Here is a 24,637-nt window from a genome sequence, read left to right on the forward strand (position 1 = left end):
TCAGTGGGGGCGTGTTTGAACGTCGGCGCTGCGAGTGACTTTTTCTGTGAACCTTTCATTTGTGCAGCGAAGTGGTGAATTACTGTTTATTTGATTAACTTATTATTAAACAAGTTTAAACTAACACTAACTAAGTGAAGGTAAAGGAAAAAGCAATAATACAAAAAATAATAATATGCAAAGATCTCCAGTCAGGCGTGGAAGACCTCCACTGACCAGAACGAGGACAGAGAACAAACAAGCTCAACCAAGCACTTCAAGCTCCAAACTCATTACGGATTACGGAACACAACCGAAAAGTGATTCACAAGAAGGAACAAAAGAATTCTCGAATCAAAATATGGAACCTGGTCAGCAGAATTCATTAGGCTCAACAGGTGAGTCACCTAATATTAATTCAAGCCTTCTTACTAATCCGGCAAGTCAACTTGACACCACAACTGCACTTCTATGGACTAAAATATCAGATTTAATAAATGCTTCAAATGATAAACTGTTAGAACAAATGGTCTATATAAAAGAAGACGTAGAACGAATACGTCAAGATATACGTGAGACTAAGGAAAGACAGATATATATGGAGGAAGAAATTAAAAATTTAAAACAACAACTAGAAAATCAAAAAAGTGAAAATGAACTAACGCAATTTAAAATAGACTCTTTAATTAATGATTATAATTATAAAAAAATAATTGTATACAAATATCCAAGCTCGAAATCCATATCTACGTTAGAGGTATATAACTTTATGACTAATGTACTAAACATTCACGATATAGCCCAAACTGAGATAACAGAAACAAACTTAATAACTAAGAAACCTAATACAACAGTAAGAATAACATTCAGCAATAAGCAACTTCGTGATAAATTTTTCTATACCTTTATTCAAAAGAAACAACAAAAAAACGCATTAGAAGAATGGGAAGATATGCAAATATCCCCAGATTTGACTAAAAACTCAAGGATAAGAAAGAAAAATTTACTCCCAATACTTCATGAATTACGAAAACAAAAAGACCAAGTTAAACTCCGTAATGATATATTAACGATAAACCAAGAAAAAATAACATATAGCCTAAAATTGAGCAAATTGGTTTATGTAAATAATTTTCGTCCTTATAGTAATCAAATAAATACAGACAGTTGATATCATGTTAAGCAAAAATATACGCAACATAACAAAGTCATAAAGAATAATCAAATGGTTTCCATTGCTAACTGGAATGGCCAAGGAATAAAAAATAAAACGTCACTAATAAATAACTTTTGTGTTAAATACGATCCGGATATTTTAGCAATTACTGAAACTTGGATTACTTCGAATTTGTATTATAAAACAAAATTTTTTAATAACTTTATAGTGGAATCGATCCAAGCACAAAAACCTACAGGTCCAGGCCGTCCAAGCGGAGGTATATGTATCCTTATAAAAAAGAACCTTGGTAAAATAATTGACATAAAAAAATTCAACAATTATATGCTACTTCTTATCTCATTACAGAAGCCTACTTTGGTAAATAAAACGAATAATTTAATAACATTATTAATTGCTTATATTCCGCCTGATGATCTAAGTACTTTAAAAAATATGTTTAAAACATTAGAAAGTTGGAGTCATATTTCTCCGCTCATTTTGGTAGTGGGAGATTTTAATGCAAGGATTGGTGAGTTAATAGATTCAAAATATAAAGGTGCCAATTTCAATATATCTAATAAACGTCTTTCGAAAGATAAACAAACCAACAGATTGGGTAAAAACTTTATCGAGTTGCTAACAGAACACAGATTGTTTCTTCTTAACGGCAGAATTCAACAGGATATTCCAGCTGAACATACTTGCTTGACTAATACGGGTGCTTCGACCATAGATTTCACAATTTGCTCTGAATTATTCTTAGATTGTTGTGTAGAATTTCAGACTACGAATTTCGATATTTCAGATCATTTTCCTACAATAGCAAAATTCCGTTTATTTCCTTTTGAGAATTCGGATTATATATATAACAACAACTTCAAGATAAAGTACAAATTGGCTAATTATGAGTCCGAAATTGGAAATCGGTTTAAAAATATGCTAGAAGTAACTAACAATAACTGTGAAGAGGTATACAAAATAATGATGAATATCATGAATGATTATATAATATCAAACAAGGATAACAAATACGCGCAAAATAAAAATAAAAAAATCTGGTATGATTCCGATTGTTACAAAGAAAAACGGCGAAAGCAACAAGATTTAAAAATTTATAGGCAAAATCCTAATAAAGAAAATTTGATTAATTACAAAAACTCCAAACGAATCTACAATAACTTAATTAAGACGAAAAAGAAAAACTACTTTTGTAGAATTGAATCAAATTTAATAAATAATAGTAATAATAGCAAAATATTTTGGAATACTATCCGAAAATTTCGACCAAAAGCTAATCTAGGAGATATTAACATTTGTATAAGATTCGAAACTTGGAAGAAATTTTATCAAAGCTTCATTATAAAAAATTTAAAAGTTCCAATGGAAAGAAATATTAATTATTATGATGATTATTTAAACGCTGACTTGACTATGAATGAACTCGACGAAGTAATTCAAAAAACAAAAAACAATACTACCCCAGGGGATGATAACATACCAACCAAATTCTTAAAAATGCTACCAACGGAATCTAAAATAAAATTATTGAAAATATTCAATGCTATGTACAGCACATTGTCCTATCCTGAATCTTGGAATTCCATAATCATGACGATGATCTATAAAAAGGGAGACCAGATGGCTCCAGAAAACTATAGACCTATAGCTTTGTTATCTACACTTAGAAAATGTTTTACCTCGATACTTGCAAAAAAATTTCAATATTGGATCAAAATCAACGAGTTAGAAGCAGAATTTCAGTTTGCTTATACAAAAAATAAAGGCACTGAATTTGCGATATTTACTTTGCTAATGATTATTCAAATATATCTCGTAAAAAAACATAGAAAAGTGTATGCTGCTTTTATAGATATTAAAAAGGCATTCGATTCAGTATATGTACCTTTATTACAACAAAAACTTAAGGAGATTGGTGCTAGTTCTCAATTTACAGGAACAATATCAATATTATTTCAAAATTATAAAATAAAGATTAAGCACGGTAAAAACATTCTTCCACCATTAACGCATTCACGTGGTATTCTTCAAGGAGATCCATTATCTCCACATTTATTTAACTTTTATTTGAAAGATATAGATCATCTTTTTTCTGAAGTAAACGATGGTATAGTCATAGGCAATAAAGCATTTCATTATATTCTCTTTGCTGATGACTTGGTTGTGGTAGCACCGACAAAAATTTCTCTCCAAAGGAAAATCAATCAATTAAATTCGCATTTTAAGTCTAAATATTTAGCAGTTAATCCAAGTAAAACTAAAATAATTATTTTTCGGAACAACAGTAAAATATCTGTTAACGAAACAAAAATTTATCATGAAAATATCCTGCTACAAACTGTCAATGAGATAAATTACCTAGGAATTAGTTTTGACTGGAACTTAACATTTAAATCGCACATTTCTAAACTTAACAATAAAGTCAATCAAGCAATCGATGATCTTTTGTTTTTATGCAGCAGATTGAAAACTTCTGACTTAAGAATACACATGAAACTTTACAATTCGATTATTAATCCAATGATATTTTACGCCAGTCCCATTTGGAGCTTGGATTATCTCTACAAATTAGAACGATTCCATATTTACTATCTACGCAGATTATTTCAGTTAGAACGGACAATACCCGGATATGCACTACGTCATGAAACCAATCGTATATGGTCCTTCCCGTTCATATTAAAACGAATCATTAAATTTTATTACAGACTCAAATTCAATAGTGACAACAATTTGATTGCTCTATATCATGAAAACATCAAGCAAAGTAAACTTCAAAAAAATAAACAGCTATGGCATAACAAATTAAAAACTATCTTCAACTCTTTTGGAGTATCAGAACTACTATTTCAAGATAACATTCAAGATTGGAAAACAGGCTACTCACTACTTTTAAACTCAGCTATGGCACAATCCATAAACAAAGATCAGTTCTCATTACATAGCAGTAAATATCATCCGTGGTACTTAGATATATTTAAAATACCATCAGTTCAATCATATATGTTGTATTCGGTAAACTTGAATGTAAAACGCTTTATAGCACAACTTCGTTTAAATAAATATTCGCTGTATGTTAACAACACTTACATAAGCTTATCAACAAAATGTTTCTTATGTAACTCCGATGATTCAACACCTTATCATTTAATATTAAAATGTCCAAAATTAAATGATATTCGTGAACACTATGACATAACTCGAACTTATAAATGCAACTCGCTAATAGAATTGTTAAAAAACTTCAACAAAATGGGTAAAAAAGACTTATATAAAATTTATAACTATTTTTGTAAAATAATCGACATTTATAAAAACAAAACAAACTAACACTAATGAAGTATTAAAACATGTTATTATTAATGAAATAGAACAATAAAATTGTAAGATTCAAATTAAAAATGTTTGGAATGTATTCGCGGAAAAATAGGTGTAAATTAAAATCAAAAGTATTGTAAAGTAAAAAACAAGTAAACAATGTAAATGTAACCCCCTTGTAATAGGGAAGAAATTTCCAATAGACAATAAATGATGATGATGATAATTATATTGCATTTTCATAAAACTTTTTTTGCGAATAAATGAATAAATTCATAAATAGTTAAAAAAAAACAAGCTATTAAAAATCTTTTGTATGTATGTAAATATCTTGGTAGAACTATATGAAATAAGTGATTGTAACATGAAATATAAATATTGCAATTTTTCACAAAAACATTTAAAAGAATCTCAGAAAAATCTGTTAATTATATTTGTGATTTTATAAATAAAAACTTATTTATATATTTTTACCTATTATATAATTTCTAATTTTGTATGATTTGACTGTAAGTGAATTTTAAGTCTTGGAAAACAACTTTTTGTTTGAAAAATATTTTTTTAGAATGTGAATTTAATATACAAAAATCTAAAATTATTTTAAAGTAAATTACATAATAGTTATATAAAAAAGTAGCTTAGTAATTATAGTTATTAACAAAAAACTTTTTTAAAAAATCTTAATATTTCCAATTCCTCATTCAAACAGAAAATGAAATATATAATATAAAATCAAACCAGAGATAATCCAACATTAACATAATACAGTTTATGACATTTCTGAAAAAGTCAAAAGTTTTTGAATAACTTAATTTCTCCTACATTGTACATTGCTTTTATATGAGAACTAGCAGGTAGACTCGGCATGGCTCGGGCAAAAGTAATGATAGTGAAGATTAAGATTATTATGTTATAGTCAACAGTGAAGATCCTTATGTAATCCGCTACAATCTTTACGATGATCCTTCTCGGGTTAGTTCTTACGACCCGAGAATGCTCTTACATTGGTTCGTAGAAAAGTACACCTCCACACTCAGTCCAGTGAATATTTACAGTTTATTTACAAAACAAATATTTACAGGATGTACAAGTTTGACAACATTACACACACAATGCAACAAAGGTGTGGTATCTCACATACAGCTTGTCTGTTGGGGACTATTAGACTCTGGGGAAAACTTCGGTCGGTTTTCGGAGTTGGCTCAACTGCGTGGTCGTCCGGTCTCTACACTAACCCTTCTCCGAGGAGTTCCTAAGAGGAGAACACTCTCTCTACATCTCACGGGCTTCCTAAGTGTCAGAGACTACCATGTATCCGGTCTCTCGCCCTTCTCCCCGTTCCTCTCGCCACCCTTACAATTTAAGGAGTTCCACCGCGACAACTTGCGACCAATCGGGTCCTTCTTTTCCCCTGGGAGCTTCCAAAGACGTCCGCCCTCCTCCAGACGACGTAGCTTACAGTTGCATCTGTCCCTTGTTTACGTTTTTCAAGTCGACCAACACGTGGCAAACACATTGACGTGTACCCCTAAACGGAGACGCTACTCCTTTGTTCTTCCCGGCCGTTTATAGCCCCAACACCAGGTGGGACCAATTATCCTGGTCGCGTGGCTTTTCGACCTCCTACGCTAAAAGCGGACCTTTACAGTCAACCTTTAACTGTTTTCAATAGAATGCAAGAATTGGGTCCCCCCCCTGTTTCCAGACTAATTAGAGAATTTTTAAATGGGTCTAAAAATATGTTTGATTTTCCTCAAAAATAAAAAAAAACTGCATCTGCGTCTTGCACATCACTTTCTCTTAATAATTCCATTGTTACTTAACACTTCTACTGTTGATGGAAGTGTTAAACCTTAATCCTGTCACTCTCCCCCGTGGAGAGGAATTTCGAAAAATCCCTTCTTAGTGTGCATTCTTGAAATTTGGTACACCCTAACTGTGTACCAAATTTCAACATTCAACTCCTAACCATTTGGGCTCTGTGCCGATTATTATTATCAACTTGTCTCGATTATATATATAGAAGAGAAAAAGTCTAATTCATTTCAGTAGATAATTTAAAATTATTTTTCTTAACTTACAAACACAGCCATTACATTTGATGTGTATTCATTTCTTTTTTCTAATAAGCAAGTTATAATAAAAAAATTTAACTTACTTGTTGTATTATCATAACTATATACATATTCAGCTCTATTTTGACCAAAACCTTCCCGATCTTTTTTCATTTGCTCTTTCAATTCCTCAATATGTCTAACAGGACCTTGTGTTTCAGGATCAAAGAAAGTAGACGTATTCCTTCCACAAACAGCAAATTGAATGAGTTTAACAGTATTATTTTCATTATCAAAATCAATAATTTCTTTCAGATTTTCTAAACTTGATTCAGTTTGATTAACAAGTATGTTAAGACTGTTTAATTGTGTTGCCTAAAATTAACAAAAGTTTGGATTAAAAGCTTTAAAATTTTGATAGAATATTATAATTATACAAAAATTATTATTTAATTAAATTTTAAAAGAGTAATTTTAGTCCAATCATACTTTCAATAAAATTACTTCTCCATCTTTAACTACTTGTTTCCAGTTCTCAAAAACTAGTTTTCTTCCAACATGTTTGGCAGTGATATTGGAAAGCTAAATACATTCAAAAGATTAAATTAAAAATAACATTAATAAAACAAATGAAACATTTTTAAAAATGCATTTAAATTAAATTAAGAAAATTTAATTAACAAGAAAAGAAATTATTAAACTACCTCCACAAAAATGGCTGTTCCATTGATTTCTTTTATAATTGCAGAAAACAGGATAGATAATTCATCTGAATCCAAATTGCAGACTTGTTGTTGAATTACTTTTGCTTTTGTGCTATTACTTAACCGAAAGAGGTGTCGAAAACCATCTCCTTCACATAAGTAAGAGTGAGATTCTTTGTAACCTTTGTCAATAACCTAAATTGCAATTCATAGATATTTTAATTTTTTATATATCAATTATATTGTATACAAAGTATATTAATAATTTGTAATATTTTTATTTTACTTAATTATACTATTATTTAAATATCAACTTTGTAATAATTGCATAAACTAAAAAAATTCAATTAAAATGTAGTCATTAAAGAGATTATAGAAAATCCAGCATGCAAGACGGGTGTCAAATGTAACAATTATTGTAAGATCTCCTTAATTTAGTTTATTAAAAATTAATATCTTACAAATTAACTAAACCAATACATTTATGTATTATAACAAGAATACCTTCTGTATTCCCTGAAGAAGAATTTTCTTATTAAGTAATAAGTCTACAACATCAGAGTTAAGAGAGAGATTCTGTGACTGAATAGTTTCTTGTACATTTTTTGGATTTTTCAAAAATGTTTTTAAAGCAAATGAACCTGAAATATAAAAGTAACAGTAATTCAGAGCAATTTTTACTTTTAAGAAAACAGATTTTTGAAATTCTTTATTTTTAATGAAAATAAGATTTCATTAATAATCACAACTAAAAATTGGATTATATTAAAATTAAGTTATAATAAATTGAATTATTTCTATAATTTTTATCATCACTAAATAATTACTACCGACTTTAAACAAATACTTTAATTAATTTAATTTTAATTGAATTATTATAAAATATTAATTTGAAAATTTGTGTGTAAATAAATATCAATAATACCAATTTTTGACATTTTCTTTTTAAATATTATAACAGTTTGCTTTGCAAATGAATACACAGATTGATATGGAAATTGCTAAAAAGATGTTAAAGAATTCTAGTTTCTAATTATAAAACAATTCATAAAATTAACCATGTCTACAAAGTAAAATGATCTGGAATATAATATCCTTAAATTTAACTTTATCAATCTTTATAGAATTTCTTCACATTTTAAAATAATTTTACAATTTAAAGAAGTATACATATATATCTTGAAAATCATTAAACAAACTTTAAAACATTTGGGATCACTTTGAACTGTTGTATTTTATAGATTACTTTATGAAATTGACTTTCTAGTAAAACTGAATCAAACTGGATATTAATTTTAAGATTAAATTAAATGTATTGGATTTAATGGATACAAAATATATTGAATGAAAAAGATACTTATATTAAACATTACAAAATTACAGAATTCAATTTATTAAACTTAATTCTGTAAAAAGTATATCTTTATTTTTTCAAATGCAAAAACTGTATAAATAAAACATATATTTTAATTTTAATTATGAATACAAAACTGAATGTGTTTTACCTTAATTATATAAGAAAATATATATTTTAATGCTTAATATACATCCTTACAATTCATATAGTTTAATTTTTTTAGTATAATATAGATATAAATAATAATATTATTATAAGAGTAGTTATTTCAGATTATTTGTACATCAAAAAGATCATAAATTTATAGACATTTTCAAATCAATCAGGAAAAACTAAATAAAATTTTTTTTAATCTTAAATTTTACTAATTGACATATAATGTTCAAATTATATTAATGTTTCCAATATTTGATAAGTTATATTACATTGAATCCATAAAATTAATTATTTGCAAGTACAGACTCTTGAATTTATGGATTCTTATAAATGAAAAACTTTCATCTACTCTAGAGCTTTTTAAATAAATTTTCTTTACACAAAAATAAGATTAGTCTATAAAAATAATTTTTGGGAAAAATATCAAAGTAAAAGACTGTATATATGTTTGAAAGTCTTGAATATTTAATATGTGATCCAAATTATTTAGTTCAGCATTACATAAATATCAATTATTAATTTATTGTCATTACTTACCAATTAATGGTACAGAATGATCAGTCAATTTTTTTGTAAATAAACTTAATGTTTCTAGATCAGTATTTAATTTATTAAAATTCTTCTTAATAAATTTGGCTTCATTATTTAATATATACTCCAAATCATATATAAATGTTTCAATTCTGGAAAGGAAAATAATATATATATAGATAAAAAATTAAATTTAAAAATAAAAAACAAAAACAAATATTGTATCTATTTTACCTTTAAATTCATATAATAAATTTTTAATACATGATATAAACTTTGAAAAATATTTTTATCACTATTAAGCTTGATTTTTTCAAGTGAATCTATTTTAAATCAACTTTGAGACTAAATTAAAAAAATATTACTTACATACTACTATTTATACGAATGACTTCATTTCGTACATCTTCATTGGAAAAATAAGGATGACAAGTATTATTAAAAGTACAAAGAGTATTTTGAAGAAATGGCAGGAATCCGGCAGATGGCATTGCCTTTTCATCAAAGTAACCTAAATAATTTTTTAAAATGTTTTAAATTAAATTCAACCTCTTTTTCAAAAGTTTATACTTATATATTTAATAGTGTTGCAACGAATAGTATATTTGGCCTCAGACCGAATATTTGGCCAGGAGCATGGCCGAATAGCCGAATATTCGGCCAAACTATTCAGCTTGATTAACGCATGTATGAAAATTGGCACACAAACAGCATTATGGCAAGGACCCTGCTCTCTATTGGCCCAGTGTCACAACCCTTCGCCAATCGCATTAATTCTTGACAGTTGTAGTGGACAGACAAGAGCATTATGGCAGTATGTGATAAGTGATGATATCAAATGTGGATAACAATGAAATGACCTACATGTGCAAATAACGGAAAAAGATCAGAGAAGGACTACAAAGTGAAAATGTGAAAATAAATATGAAATTGAGTTGATAACATAATCAAACAAGTCGAGGCAGCTTATTGGTGCAAAATTTGTGGCTGTCAATGCCAAATAATTGTCCTCATAGACTTCGGAAAGCTAAATGCTTGTAATAAAAGTCACTTAGCGTGCATGGGCGAAAGCCTGAGGCCGTTCAGGCTATCAAGCTGTCTCGAATCTGTGAAATCATAACTGTGACTTATACTGACGTTCTATCTGTCCCTTTTCTCCGTTATCACCAGGCTATGAGTCATGTAATTGTAAAATGGGAAATCTACAACAGAAAAGTGACAAATCAAAAGTATCATGCGCGCACATTATGATGTATGCATAGGTATACGTGGACTAGAGCAATAGAGGAAAGAGAAAGGGAAAAGCAAAGACGAGCACTAAAAAAAAGGATAGGCAGGGTCAGACTCTTAGATGTGCGACGATTCTCGAACGAATAGGTGTGTACGTGTGCTGATCTTTGTAATTATAAATTGTGAATACATGTGACTAATATTATTTTGTTTTTTTAATTTTGTGCAGGTTATAAGCTAGAAATAAATATAAACAAACAACACTAACCCAATAACATTAAATCTAAATACCAAAATGATTAATTTAGTGTGTTTTTGTTATTTCTTACACCTGTTTTTAGGTATTCAATTACTATTCAGTATTCGGCTACTATTCGGTATTCGGGGCCAAATACCGAATAGTAACCAAATATTTGTTGCATCACTAATATTTAACTTTATTCAAATTAAAAATGTTTTTTTAATTAGAATAAATAATTTTTACCTATCTACATTAAATTATTCAAATTTTAAGACATTTTTTCTTCATTTAAAATTAGAATATAAAGAATATATTTTTGGGAACAGTATATTCCAATTTGTTAATGTAATTAATGTAATTAATTACATCTATTAAGTAAATAAAAATCAATTTATAATAAAAGTCTTGCTTAAAGGAAAAGGAAAATACTTAATACTTATTTAAATTCATTAATACAAACAAATTTAATAGTACAGTAGCGCATCGTCTATCCGAAAGTATTATCCAATCAACTGAAACGTCAGTTAACCAAAAGCGTTCCAGTTAGAATGTGTCGAGCTGAATCGAACGTTTTTGATACTAGATTAACTTCCAAAATATAATTTTTTTGTTTTTATATTTTTCAATATATTTATTTTGTTTGTACAAAATAAAAAATTAATTTTTAATGATACAATAGCCATGATTATTATTTTAAAAAATTTACATTAGACATAATATCGACGAAAATTCTGTGTGTAGCGACACGCAACAGAGAAAAATTTCAACATGGGATATGTTAATATATTTTTTCGTACATAATTGGTTATCCGAACAACCCCAGTCCCCAATTGATTTGAATAAACGACACTCTACTGTATATGTTTTGTTGTTTTTTTAATTAAATATTAAGAAAAACTTACATTGATGGACGTATAATTTTAGTCCTCTCGTCCTTACCCACATTAAAATGAGAAATAACAGAAGAGGCCAAATTAATTCTACTATTATGCGAACCTAAATTACATATATAAAAATATTTTTTAATGTATTTGTATTCAGTTCAAATTTATATTTTTATATTAAATATTTATTTATTACCTTTTGTCTTTTGTGTAGAGTGAAGTTCTTCCATAGAAGAAGCCATAGTTGATTCCAGAATCCCATAGCCTTTAAAAATAATTAAAATTCATTAAAATCTGTTTCCAAATGAATCATAAATAAGGGAAAATTATAAATTGTTGATTTTAAATTTATAAATAACAATAGTTTATAAAATATATTTTAGTTTTTAATTTTCAAATAACGTTATTTCAATAAAGTCATGTGATACTACACGACTGTGTTGAAATATTAAACATGTATTTTTAATTTACAATAATAATGATGCTTCTTTTTAAATTAATTTGTCCTAAAGTACAGTTTCAACAATAATAGTTCGCAGAAAGTGTCAAGAATAATTAATCATAACAAAACCAGGAAAAATGTAAAAGCAAATTTCTTCAAATTACAGATTAAACTAAGAATAATTTATTATATATCAGTATAGTTTTTTTCAAATGTTAGATACAAGAATTCTTCAATTTATTATTATTTTTTTTATTATATCAATTTAATACTTTATCTTTAAATAAATTTTAGAGCATTTACCAAATTTGAATAACAAATATTTAATGAAAATTGTTCTCTGTGAAGAAACCACTCTCTGTAATGAGGTACAATACTTAAAAATGGAATACATTTATTCTGCTAGTTTCTTAAATTCAGAAAAAACAATTAATTGTTTACATTACTTTCAAGGAAACTAACACTGAATAGTTATTCTGTAATTTACACAATATCATCCCTAACTTACAATTCAAGGTCAAAATGAATTAATATATCATGTCAGAAGAATCCATTAAAATCATTTACAAGATATATTCTTAATTTATTAGAAATAAACTGAAAGTTATAACTTTATTATGAGTTTTTGATTCAGATTGTTTCCAATTAAATCTACAGATTTTCTTTATATTTATATTATATGAGAATTAAACTTTTGTATTAATTAAACTCAATCAGTTGTATGAATATTATTACTGTTTATTTTTTGATACTACAGCATAGTAATATATCATTTTAACGTTAAGAATAAAGATGAATGTACTTCTTTAAAGTGCAAGTCATTTTATAAATTAATTATACTCAAAATGTAAATTATTAAATTAAAGCAAAAGAACATTGTTAAGGATTAATTGAAGAATGTAAGACTCATTTTTTTCTAACCATTCAGTAAAGAAAGTGTGAAATTGTTATTAAATTATAAAATTTAATGTAAGAAATTTTAATTAAAAGCCAAGTTACACTGCTTTGATATTTAAAAGAATGTTTTATTTGAAAAATAATAATAAATTAGAGTATAATTTTTCTTTTAGTTAAAAAAGTTTATTTATTTTTTGTTCATAATTGTTTTTGTTTTAATATAAAAGATTAAATATTTAATTAATGTTGAAATTTTTTTCTAATATGTCTGTTTATTAGGCAAATGTTTAAAGAAAAAATTAAAAAAATACCCTTACAAACTGTCTTATATTGCATCCCAAAATCCCTTAAACCTCTAGCACCCCACTGTCAGGGAGCTGTAAATCCATAGCTACGCTCTTGCAATGTTCTATAACGGATATTATCAATCACTTAACAAAATTATTTAATTAAATTCAGTTTAAAAATTTGTTTAAAGTTAATATCTTGTATTCAATATAATAGTAATAAAAACAAAAGGTTTTCATAAGCTGAATAACTGATTTTTCATATATAATAGAGTTCCAGAAACTTGATTTAATGTGAACATGAGCAGGTGACGAGTTATTGAAAATAAAGTGTTTTACAGCTGAATTCTACATATAAGTATATTAACTGGTACCAATAATGACTTTTTCTATTTGTTGTTAAATTTTAATGTAAAAAAATATTGACTATTCAGTGGTTACTTTTGAGTTAGTGAAATTCAAGACATGGCATTTTGCAGTGACACCTTGGTAAAAGAGTTGTATTCTTTGTCGACATGTGAAGTTGATGCTATTAAGAAGTGTCATCAATGAAGAACAATAACTTATTTGATTCTAGTGTTAAATTATAAAGATAAAATTTATATCTTTCTTTTTTTGGATAATGACAAGTTTTACAGAAGATCAAGTTATTGAGAGTTGAGTTTCTGAGACTCTACATTAATAATTTACAAGAAAAAGCATAGTTATTAATAATATTGTATATCTCATTCTTTTTTATCGCCTATATTAGTGTAAACATCATCATATAAATAGCTTAATCAACAATATTAAATTGAATATTTATGTAACTTCAATAATAATTTAACTAAAACAATTATAAAATATTCTGAAATATTTTATTAAAAAAATATTTTTGACTAATTGAAAAAGTCTAAGCTTATTTAAATTTATTTACTGGTTATACAGATAATGCCATGGACAAGAACTACCTCTAGAGACAAACAATATAACCCTTTAAAATTACATAAAAAAAAGAAAAATATTAAAATTAGAACATATAAATATAGGATATTAATAAAATTAAAAATGATGATATAATGAACATTTTTGTACTGAAAATAAACATAAAACAATAAAAAAGTTTTACAATATCTTCATAAATCCTTCCTCACTTCTCAAGAACAATAATGTCGTATAGGAGAATCAAGTCTGCTGTGTGCTAAGGTATATGGTTCTTTTATTCTTTTAAAGCAAAAAATGTTAAAGTTATATATTGCCAAAAATTAAAAAGTTAACTTTTAATTTTTGGCAATATTGCAAACATCAGAACATTCCAAAATGTTAAAAAATTGAATAAAACAAGCATTTGTCAAGCTGGGATTTAAAATCTAAAGTGTCACCAGAAATTATTGATGATGATTGGATGACTGCATGTTTAAAGAGAAGGATCATAACAGACTTGCCAAGCTTGTGAAATTGAGCTTTCTTCCTTGCATTGATTCTTCCAGAAAGGTGCAAGAAAGAAAGCTCAATCTCACAAGTTTCACAAGCCTGCTACGAACCTTTTCTTTAAACATGCAGTCATCCAATCATTATCAATAATTTCTGGTGACATTTTCAATTTTAAATCCTGGTTGGATGAATGCACATGCAATTTTCAGTGATTCATTAAACATTTTGTTTTGAATTTTCTATTCAAAAATTACAGTTTATAATTCAAAGTTTATAATTTTTGCAGCTGTTCTTTGAACATTCTATTATAGAAATCAAACATTACATCTTCGATCTCAGCTATTCCTGACAAAGGTCTACAGAATTGACTGAAAACATTTGAACTTCATATTACTTTCATTGACGGACTGACCAGAAGTTCATATATTGTTATGTAAAAAATATTTATTTAAATGTTTGCATTTTATTAATTTTTATATTTTTAAGATATTTATATTATATCTTTAATACAAAATATAAAACAAAAATAAAAATGTTTAAAGGATTATACAAGTCAGAATCAGGGCCGGATTTTAGACGATTGGAGCAATTGGTGCCAATTGGGCCCCGCACTTGAAGGGGCACTGCATCACGTCAAAATTTATATATTTAAAAATAGTACATGTTACAAAAATAAATATCTAGGTATATTATTATTAAAAATAAAACAACATATTTCAATATGTAAATTAACAGTTAATTAATTTTGTTATTTAAAGTTTGAGGGGGCCCGCAAAAAAAAAATTCAATCGGGCCTCGCACCTATTGGATCCGGTGCTGGTCAGAATATATACAGATGAAATGTTTTCAAGACCTTTTATCTCAGCTTTGGAGTTGAAAGATCTCAAGGTGAGAAAAAAGATCTCAAAAATTGTTTTATCCACATACAATTCTTCTAATGCCTATAAAATCCATCAAGCATTTGTTATCTGGTATTATATTATATTTAAAATGGAGTTATTTGTAATAAAACAAATTTTATGATATCATTAGTACATTTTATTTTCAAAATATTCCCACACAAAATAATGAACTCGCACAACTAAACACTCTTAGAATATATTTTAAAATGTAAAAAATTATATTCCATCACTAGTTTAAATAATAAATAAAGCTCATTCATTAATAAATTATGACAAATACTTTATTTCTGAAACTTCTTTCCTGTATAATATATCTTATACAGAGTATTATAAGATTTCAATGTCATCCATTCAAGGTTAAATTTATTAAGTTCTGCCAATATTTTTTTTTATGCAAACACATTCAATCAGAATTAAAATATTAATAACTAATTTTATCTTGAAATTTACATATAAACTCTAATTAAAAAAAATATGGGAAAGCAAATTTTGTTATATTTAATTTTAAAACTGGGTAATTAAACAATAAAAAAAAATCAAATTAACTATCATTACGTCATTAGCTAAGTAAATTAAAAAACCTAATTAATTTTTTTAAGTAATTATACTTACAACTACAGATCCACATTAACTTATATTTAATATAGCAGTACATTATGTAAGTAAAATTTTTATCTTGTACAAAATTGTGATGTATTAAATTACTATTCAAAGCATTTTAAATTATAAAAATAAATAAACTGTTGAAACTTTTTGTAGTATGAAATTTATTATCTCTAAAATTACTATGCGAATTAACTAATATTTTTGAATATGAAAAGCAGCTAGACCAGAAATTATATAATTTATAAAGAAATTTTTAAATGTTTAATTAATTTATAACTTCCATTATTAGTTTTATAATTATTTTAATCTCAATTTAAAACAAAACTTATATTATCATCTTTTAATAAACATAAATATTAATATTTAAAATGGGTATATTTAATCCGGCATTTGAGATAAATATTCCAAACATGTTTCATCTCTCAAAAAGAATTTCAAACCTAAATTCTATCAATAAAATCTTGTTAGACTTCCTTGTAGGATTTGAATAATATAATTTTTTAACATTTTTTTCAAGGAGTTATCATCTTCAAAAGGATTAAGATCAAGTAATTTCAAAGACAAGAAAAGTCACTTGATTCTCACATTTTTAAAACCATTTTATGAGGGGAAAAAATATCATCTTCAAAATTACTTAATCTTTATCATTATTATTATTATCATCATCATCAAGTTGCCACTTGATGATAATGATTTCAAAAATATTAAGTTAATTGACAAGTCTAACAGGATTTTACTGGCAAGTTAATTTCAAGGATTTTTGTTTAGTGTTTTTATCTTAATTTAGCTGTAAAGTATGAAATTTTAAACTACTAAGTTTTACAATTTAAATTATAATATTTGTTTACATAAGTGTTAATTATGAGTTTAAAGTAGCCTATGTCTGTTTCATCTTATTTTAAAGACAGGAAAAATAATAAGAATTTTACAATAGATTTATTGATGATGATAATAAATAAATTTATTATTCACTTTCATTAAACTGTCAAACATAAAATGTCATATAATGTTTGCATTTTATTGCTCGAGTTTCCTCGAAAATCCAATAAATAATGCTCATATCTAATAGAATATCATTATCAATCTAATGACTATTAATATCGTTTTAAAATGTTTAAATAGGTTACTACTAGCTTAGCATAATTCAGAAAACCATTCAAATTCAATTTTTAAATCTGAATTTTCATAGAAAGTTGGCTCAGATAAACTGAAATTTCAAGCTAATGACAGTTAAAATGGAATATGTATCTTAAAGAAGTTTAATAGTAAAGCCAATAATGTGAATATCTTAGACACTTTAGATCTAATTTCATAAAATGGAATCATTTAAATCAGGGCTTCTTAAACTTTTTTTTATTCACGACCCCATTTAGGATTGTGATTTTTTCGCCCCCCACGAAAAAATATATAAAGATATATAAATATTTTGCAATATACATATGAAATACAATGAAAATATACATATATATTGAAGATATATACAAATTTGCAAAAACAATAATGGTGTACTACCACAGTTCACTCTTGTGTTACAATGGAACAGAGACAACTGAATACACTGAAAAGCAACAACACTACACTAGTTCACACTACAATCAGTGTTGCTGAATCGTTGTCTCGCTGCACCAGAAGTGACACAAAGTGCAACTCACGAAACCTATGACACAAAGCATGCCATTTTCAAACTCTCACAAATTATTTTCAATATTTTTCATTAAAATCTCGTGACCCCAAGATTTCGCTAAGCAACCCCAAATGGGGTCGTGACCCATAGTTTAAGAAGCTCTGATTTAAATCATTTCAGAATCACTACTTTTAGTGTAGAAAGCATTCTATAAATCAAATTTTTGATCATCTCATGTTAAAAACTTTAAAATTTCATTGCTTAATAACATGATGAGTAAAAAAACATTTAATATACATGGTCTTCAAAAAGAATGCTACCATTTTAAATTATTGTTGTTATTATCTGAGAACATTGTAATTTACATTAAAACATTGGAAACTGTTCAAGTTTCACATTTGTCCATTACAATTTCTCAATGTGTGCACCTTGTGTCACACCGCATATATCCATTGTCACTCCTCCAACAGTAGTCACAGTTCTACAGGGTCCACCAGTGGCCAAGTGGTCTTTGTTCCCTGAACACACTGGGAGTTCAGTCGTGGGTTCGCGCCTTGCTTGACGAGCTGGCCACGTGGGATTTTCCAGGTTTCCTCCACGTCTGTAACACCTAAATAGGGGCCAGTTTCTCTTAAAAATACCTCCCGGAAGGCACCCCCTAGGCAAATCATCCAAGTGTTGCATTGCCATAACTAAACAAACAAAACACAGTTCTACAACTCCTGTAGATTACTTGTGTTATGCAATGATGAGTAATTTTGACTTTGTCAGTTACAGAATAAAACTCCTTCTCTGTTGCAGAATTACCATTTTTGTTGACAGTGCTTCCTAGAGGTAGTAGACAACAAGATGTCTGAATGCAGATGTGAGATGAAACTCAGATGATTACTATATCGATTGTTGTGCATCACATACTTCTCAGATAATGATTAACATAATTTAAAATGGTAGCATTCATTTTGAAGACTGTATATATAAATGTAAGTTAAGATATGTAAAAAATATAGACTGAGTATTCCTTAATAAAATTTAAATAATTGCTGTATAAACACTAACTTTCAAGATAATTTGGTACTAGAGTTAGGCGTTAGGCGCCATCTCTTGCTAAATTTAATAATTAGAATTTTAATTAAATAATTTAAATAAATTTAGGCCTAACTGGAAGAAAAGAATCGGCCCGAAGCGGGACTCAAACCCACAACTCCTGCTATCCGTGCAGACACGTTACCAGTTACGCTACCCTAACTTTCAAACTAAACTATAAAAATATTTTTAATAAAAAAAATAGAAACACTATAAAATGTATTCATAAACAAACAATGAATTTATTAAAGAAAATAATAACTTCCTTCTATTGTAATACTTACTGTATATCAATCAATCAAATCTTATTTTAAAAAACTGTTCAATGTATTAGTTAGAATCTATGCATGACTGGACTAAAACAGTTTCTGCCCTAGGGGCTTAGCTAATTCAATGGCATTTATTGTTTAACAAAAATAAATATTATGTTTGATCTTAGATGTAGACAAGAAAACTGAACATAAAATAATTGCAAATTATCACAAATAAAATAAAATTAAATTTATTCATTCATTACAAAGCTAAATAAAAAAAAATTATCATCATGTATTACAATGATTAAATTTTGTAAGTTTACAGTATTTATATGAATATTCACAAATTTAATTTCTTAATCTCTTTTTTAATGTTGAAAAATTAAAATTCCTTTCTACAAATCCTTTTGAGTCATTTTCTATGTAGTCATATGTAATTTGCATAATGCTTAGAATTTCAATATTTATTTATTTACTTTTAAATAATTTATTGATATTAATATAGTTAATAATGATGTGTTTTACAATCATACAGCAGGTGAATCTAATAAAAGTAAAATACTTTTAAAATTACATTTAACTTACTTTTGCATAAATCCTGACATAAATTTAAACTTCCAATGTTTATAATTTCTTAAATTCCAATGCATTATAAACTTCCTTACATTTATTTTTATAGAAAACCAAAGTAAAACTGATCAAAAGTTAACTGAAGGTTACAGAACATAAATTAACATTAAATTATTAAGTATTTTCATAATTAGGCTAATTAACTTTCAATCTTGAATAAGGAAGTACAGAATTATAATTCTCATTACAAAGTTTAATTAAATTATTTAATTTATAATTCTTACATACAAGTTAAACAATTACTCAACAATAATCTTATTTTTCTTATGCATATTATAAAGTCACTTTATTCTTGGTTCAGGTTAGCAAGTTTCAAAAAAATGTTTATCATTTAACTTTGAAATCACGCAAATTACAAAAATGAAAAAGTTCAGTGACATTAACTGAAAATACAATTACTACATACAAAAAAAGAAATGAATCATTTTTAATTTCATTTTTCAACAGTACATCTTTAACGTATTGCATTTTGTAGCAGAATAAATTTTTAACAAAACATTAAAATAGAAACATTTATTTTGATTTGACTTTGCTCTACACAATTATGTTAATGAAGGGCAAATTAGAAAAAAAATATTTGTTTCCAATTAAGACTAACCTCCAGAACTGAAAAAACTTATTTTAAAAATATTTTAGAATTTTTACTTCTCACATCTTTACTTCTCAATCATTTTGCATTATAAAAACCAAATCTAATTCCAATTAAAATATACTTTTAATTATAATATTTCAAATTATAAGTTTAATTATTTGAAAATCTTAAAAACAAAGCATTGACAAATATATCTCACTAACCTTATGAAGCTTTGCAAAATTATAACTAACCACGAACATTTTCGGTTCCCTTAGAATTCTAGTAGAAAAAATCTTTTCGTTCTAATTTCTGTTTCAGATGTGTTCCAATTTTTTGAATTTTCTTTTAAATTTAAACATATAATGATGTGCACATGTGTTGGCAACTATAATGCCAGGTCATATATAGCCTGCCATGCCTTCGAAAGCTGTTTTTCATCCTTAAATTGATTGAAGCCTTGGCGTTCTTCTTTAAAGATCTCTAATGCCTCCAAATTCCTATGATGATGTATCCGCTGAGTTTGCCGGATCATGGTCACCTTTGTAATTCAAATGTAATGCTGTTTTCACCAGCATATATAGCCAAGGCAGTATTGTTCTCCTCCTTCTCAATACCGGTTTTATGCTCACGGAGGCGTTGTTTGGGCAATCTTCTTGTGGAATTGATATATACCAGATCTCTATCAAATCTATCATTCCTGAGCAAATTTTATACACTCCCGGCACTCTTTCGATGTTTGCTCGATCTTTCCCGTTCTTAAGCATGGCGAATTACATTTATGGCGGTTTACACTTATAAGCTATTTTTGAATTAGTATATGTCTCAATCTCTTGATACATGGAATGCATATGGTGCTCTTATGTTATAGTAATAGGATGGGGAGATGCATCCCACTGCAGACTATTTTTTGTGATTAGTTATAATTTTGCAAAGCTTCATAAGGTTAGTAAGAAATATTTGAAAATCTTTATTTGTAATGATAAATCAGTAGTTCATCACAATATAAATTCCAATTGAAATGCTTTCACATTGATTAAATGTGAAACTGTTTTGATTCATCCTCAACTTCAATGAGCAATTTTTAATATTTTTTGATAATTCTTTTAAATCTTTTACTTAAAAGTACTTTTACAATTAGTAAAATTATTTTGATCTTTAATTTATGTGAATCATAATAATTTCAAATATTAGAATTGCAAGTACATATAATGTATTTAAACTGCTTTTATTGCTAATTATGCTTTGTATATATAAAAATTTGATTCAATTATTTAAAATTATGTATAAAATATAAATAAATGCATGTCTTGATAACATGGTTTCCTATAACATGGAACATCCCCCACATTTTACAAAACTCTGTTGTATTATTAATCTACATAAAAGTTTATCAGAAATTCTTAATTTTAAATTGAAGAAAATGTTTACATATTTCTTCAATTGGAGCATAAGTGAAGAAATTAAATATTCAAATAAATGTGCATCAATAATCATACCTTTTGTAATAAAAATAAATACACATATGATTAATGTATTAATGCATATTTCATTTTAGTGCAATTCCCTGAAACAAAAAGACTAGATTCATCACCTAAATTTTATGGTAATAATCCATTAAAAACACTCAAACAGTAATGATGCACATGTAAATTTAATTAAAATTTATGTAACAATATTAACAAGTTCTTATCATTCGAAATGAAATATGACTATTTGATAATAAATGACTAGTAATTATATCAACTGTCAAACAAATACACAAAATAATATTAAGATTTCTTAGTCTTTCATCAAAATTATAAAATTACCAAAGGAACTAAATAATTATATAACCAAAAATGTTCAATTGGTTCTGACAAAAAAACATCCCAAAAAATAGTTGTATGTTCAACATTCTGAATTTTATTCTATTCTACAATTCAGAGAATATGCCTGAAAATGACATTAAATAGATGAGAAAAAAATGCTTAATTGTGGAAACTAAATTCAGCATTTTTGGTTTCCAGAATTAAGTATTTTTTCTCGTCTTTTTAATATGGTGCAAAGTTTAAACATTATTTCTGTAGACCATTAAATGAGTCAAAAACATTCATTAATTAAAGTCACTTGTTCTGGAATAAATAGGCAAGTTTATCTATTGGAATTAAATAAATAAAGATCAAACAAATTGTATTAACTCAATTAAAGACACCAAAATGTGGCCAAACAAGAAAAAATTTGAAGAAAAGAAACTTGTTTAAAATGCCTAAAAATTATCCTGATAATTAAAAATGTATCCTTAAAACTTCACAATCTTTTTTAGAAAAATTAATTAACATTTTAATTGATAATCTTTTCCCAACTGAATTAAAACTTGATATTAAAACCAAATAATGTACCCAACTATTGAGTTAGAAGTCAATAAATTTGACTTCTTGTCAAATTAATTGGTAACTAATTATTAAAATGGCCTAAAAAAAATAGCCTGATAATTCAGCTGATTGTCAATTAATATCAGGTTTTCAGTTAATGCTATTATAAAACTTGATATGCTATATCAAGTTTTAATTCTGCATGCTGGGAATTCACAGAAATAGAATAGAATCAAATAATGTATATATACAAAAAACTGAAATTTAAAAAATACCAATCTTTTAAATAATTAAAAAGGAAAACTGCTAAAAAATTTTGAATTTGATGAATTATTTACATTAAAAACTGGTACATATTTTAAATATCAATGAGATTATTTCTTTAATCAGGGTGTAAACAAATGTAAAATCTTCATATTTCTACTATATTAACAAAAAATTTAGCAAAAATATTCATAAAAATTAGTCAAAAATAGTTACTACTTCCAATGAAATGTTGAAAATTATCTTGATTGTCTTAATTTTAAAAGATAGTATCATTTAAACAACACACACACACACACACACACACAATTATACCTACGAGAGGATAAAAGAAATGTTAAAAATATGTAAAAAGAAATTATAGCAAAAATCAAACAGCTATCACATGATATAAAGAGAAAGCTAATTACATTTATTAAAGGAATGTAAAAGTTGCATAAAAGTTAATGTTCAAAATTAACATAATTATCCATAAAATTAAAAAAAAAAAAAAAAAAAATGTGTCTAGTTGATATCCTGCATAAATTTTTTAAAAATTGATGACCTTATATTTAAAATAACTAATGGACAAAACATATATTCTAAGCAATTATATTTATACATAGTTGTTGATAATAATATTAATATAATAGAATTTGAATTTTGTAAAACTTATCTTAGTTTTAATTTTAGAAAATTTTAGTTTTAGTTTTAAAAAATATTTATCCTGTTTCACCAAACTTGTATCAGTCACCAAGAAAATGATACAAATTTGTATAAAATAAATAAGAAAGGAAATTAACTAAATATATAAAAACTAGAAAACATATCCAATGACAAAATCTAACAATTAAGATCTGTATGATAACAGCTTTTATCCAACACTGAGATGATGATAATTTAATAAAGATAATTTTTAATTTAATGCCAAAATTCTAGAATTGATTATCATCTGAGCACATATATCATCTCTTGGATCTGAAAAATGATATAGTATATACTATAAATATCTATTGAATCAGAGACAATTTGATATTTTGGAAACATTTTTCATCCCAAGAATTGAATAACAGTTTGAAGATAATAATTTAAGACTCATTCATACTATGTGAGAAAAAAAACAAGAAAAATGTATACTTTTTATGTTATTCTCTTCTCATAGCTTTCATACTTTAAAACAATGAAAAAACAAGCACTTAATGTACACTTATTTTAAAATATCGTGGTTCAGCCGTACTTCAAAATACTCCAAGTATGTATCTTATTCATTAACTGCATTCAAAAATAAATAGATAAACGTGAGAAGCAATTCACAAAATATATTTTTGATATTTTATATAAGTTAATGTTTATTTAATTTGAATTTTTGTATTTGGATAATTCATTATTCAAAATACATGATTAATGATTAAAAGCATCAATAAATGTTCTTCTTTTATTGCTTTTTTTTTATTAACAGTACAAATTGTGGGATATGAACTAGAGAAATGGGACTTTTTTCTGTTTTCCCTGAAAACTAAAGAGAATGGAAGTATGTCATGAATAACACTCAAAGTATTGCAAACTAAATGAATTTAATGTTATTTTTTTCTTTTTTTCCATTTTCATGAAGTATGACTTGGCCTTATATAAAGGAAATTTTTATAAGATTTTTTTTAATGTAAGAACTGACTTTATCAAACTTAAATCAGGGAATAAGG

The 24,637-nt window shown here is 26.4% G+C and overlaps 1 protein-coding gene across 4 annotated transcripts in view; it reads right to left on the bottom strand.

Moving 5' to 3' along the window:
- The window catches only part of LOC136969865 (phospholipid-transporting ATPase ABCA1-like), a 76,293-nt gene that overhangs the window by 33,316 nt on the left and 18,340 nt on the right, over window positions 1-24,637 (bottom strand). For all 4 annotated transcript variants that reach the window (XM_067264159.1, XM_067264158.1, XM_067264157.1 and 1 more), the window contains exons 2-9: window positions 11,828-11,896; window positions 11,650-11,743; window positions 9,646-9,787; window positions 9,283-9,428; window positions 7,737-7,873; window positions 7,233-7,427; window positions 7,018-7,110; window positions 6,633-6,903 (exon numbers count right to left, since the gene is read on the bottom strand). In XM_067264159.1, the coding sequence (XP_067120260.1) occupies window positions 6,633-6,903; window positions 7,018-7,110; window positions 7,233-7,427; window positions 7,737-7,873; window positions 9,283-9,428; window positions 9,646-9,787; window positions 11,650-11,743; window positions 11,828-11,896 (1,147 nt within the window). The remainder of the gene's footprint in view (window positions 1-6,632; window positions 6,904-7,017; window positions 7,111-7,232; window positions 7,428-7,736; window positions 7,874-9,282; window positions 9,429-9,645; window positions 9,788-11,649; window positions 11,744-11,827; window positions 11,897-24,637) is intronic.

The sequence above is a fragment of the Centruroides vittatus genome, unplaced genomic scaffold (genome assembly GCF_030686945.1).
Source record: "Centruroides vittatus isolate TY-2023 unplaced genomic scaffold, ASM3068694v2 contig_1824, whole genome shotgun sequence".
In the NCBI taxonomy this organism is placed as follows: domain Eukaryota; kingdom Metazoa; phylum Arthropoda; class Arachnida; order Scorpiones; family Buthidae; genus Centruroides; species Centruroides vittatus.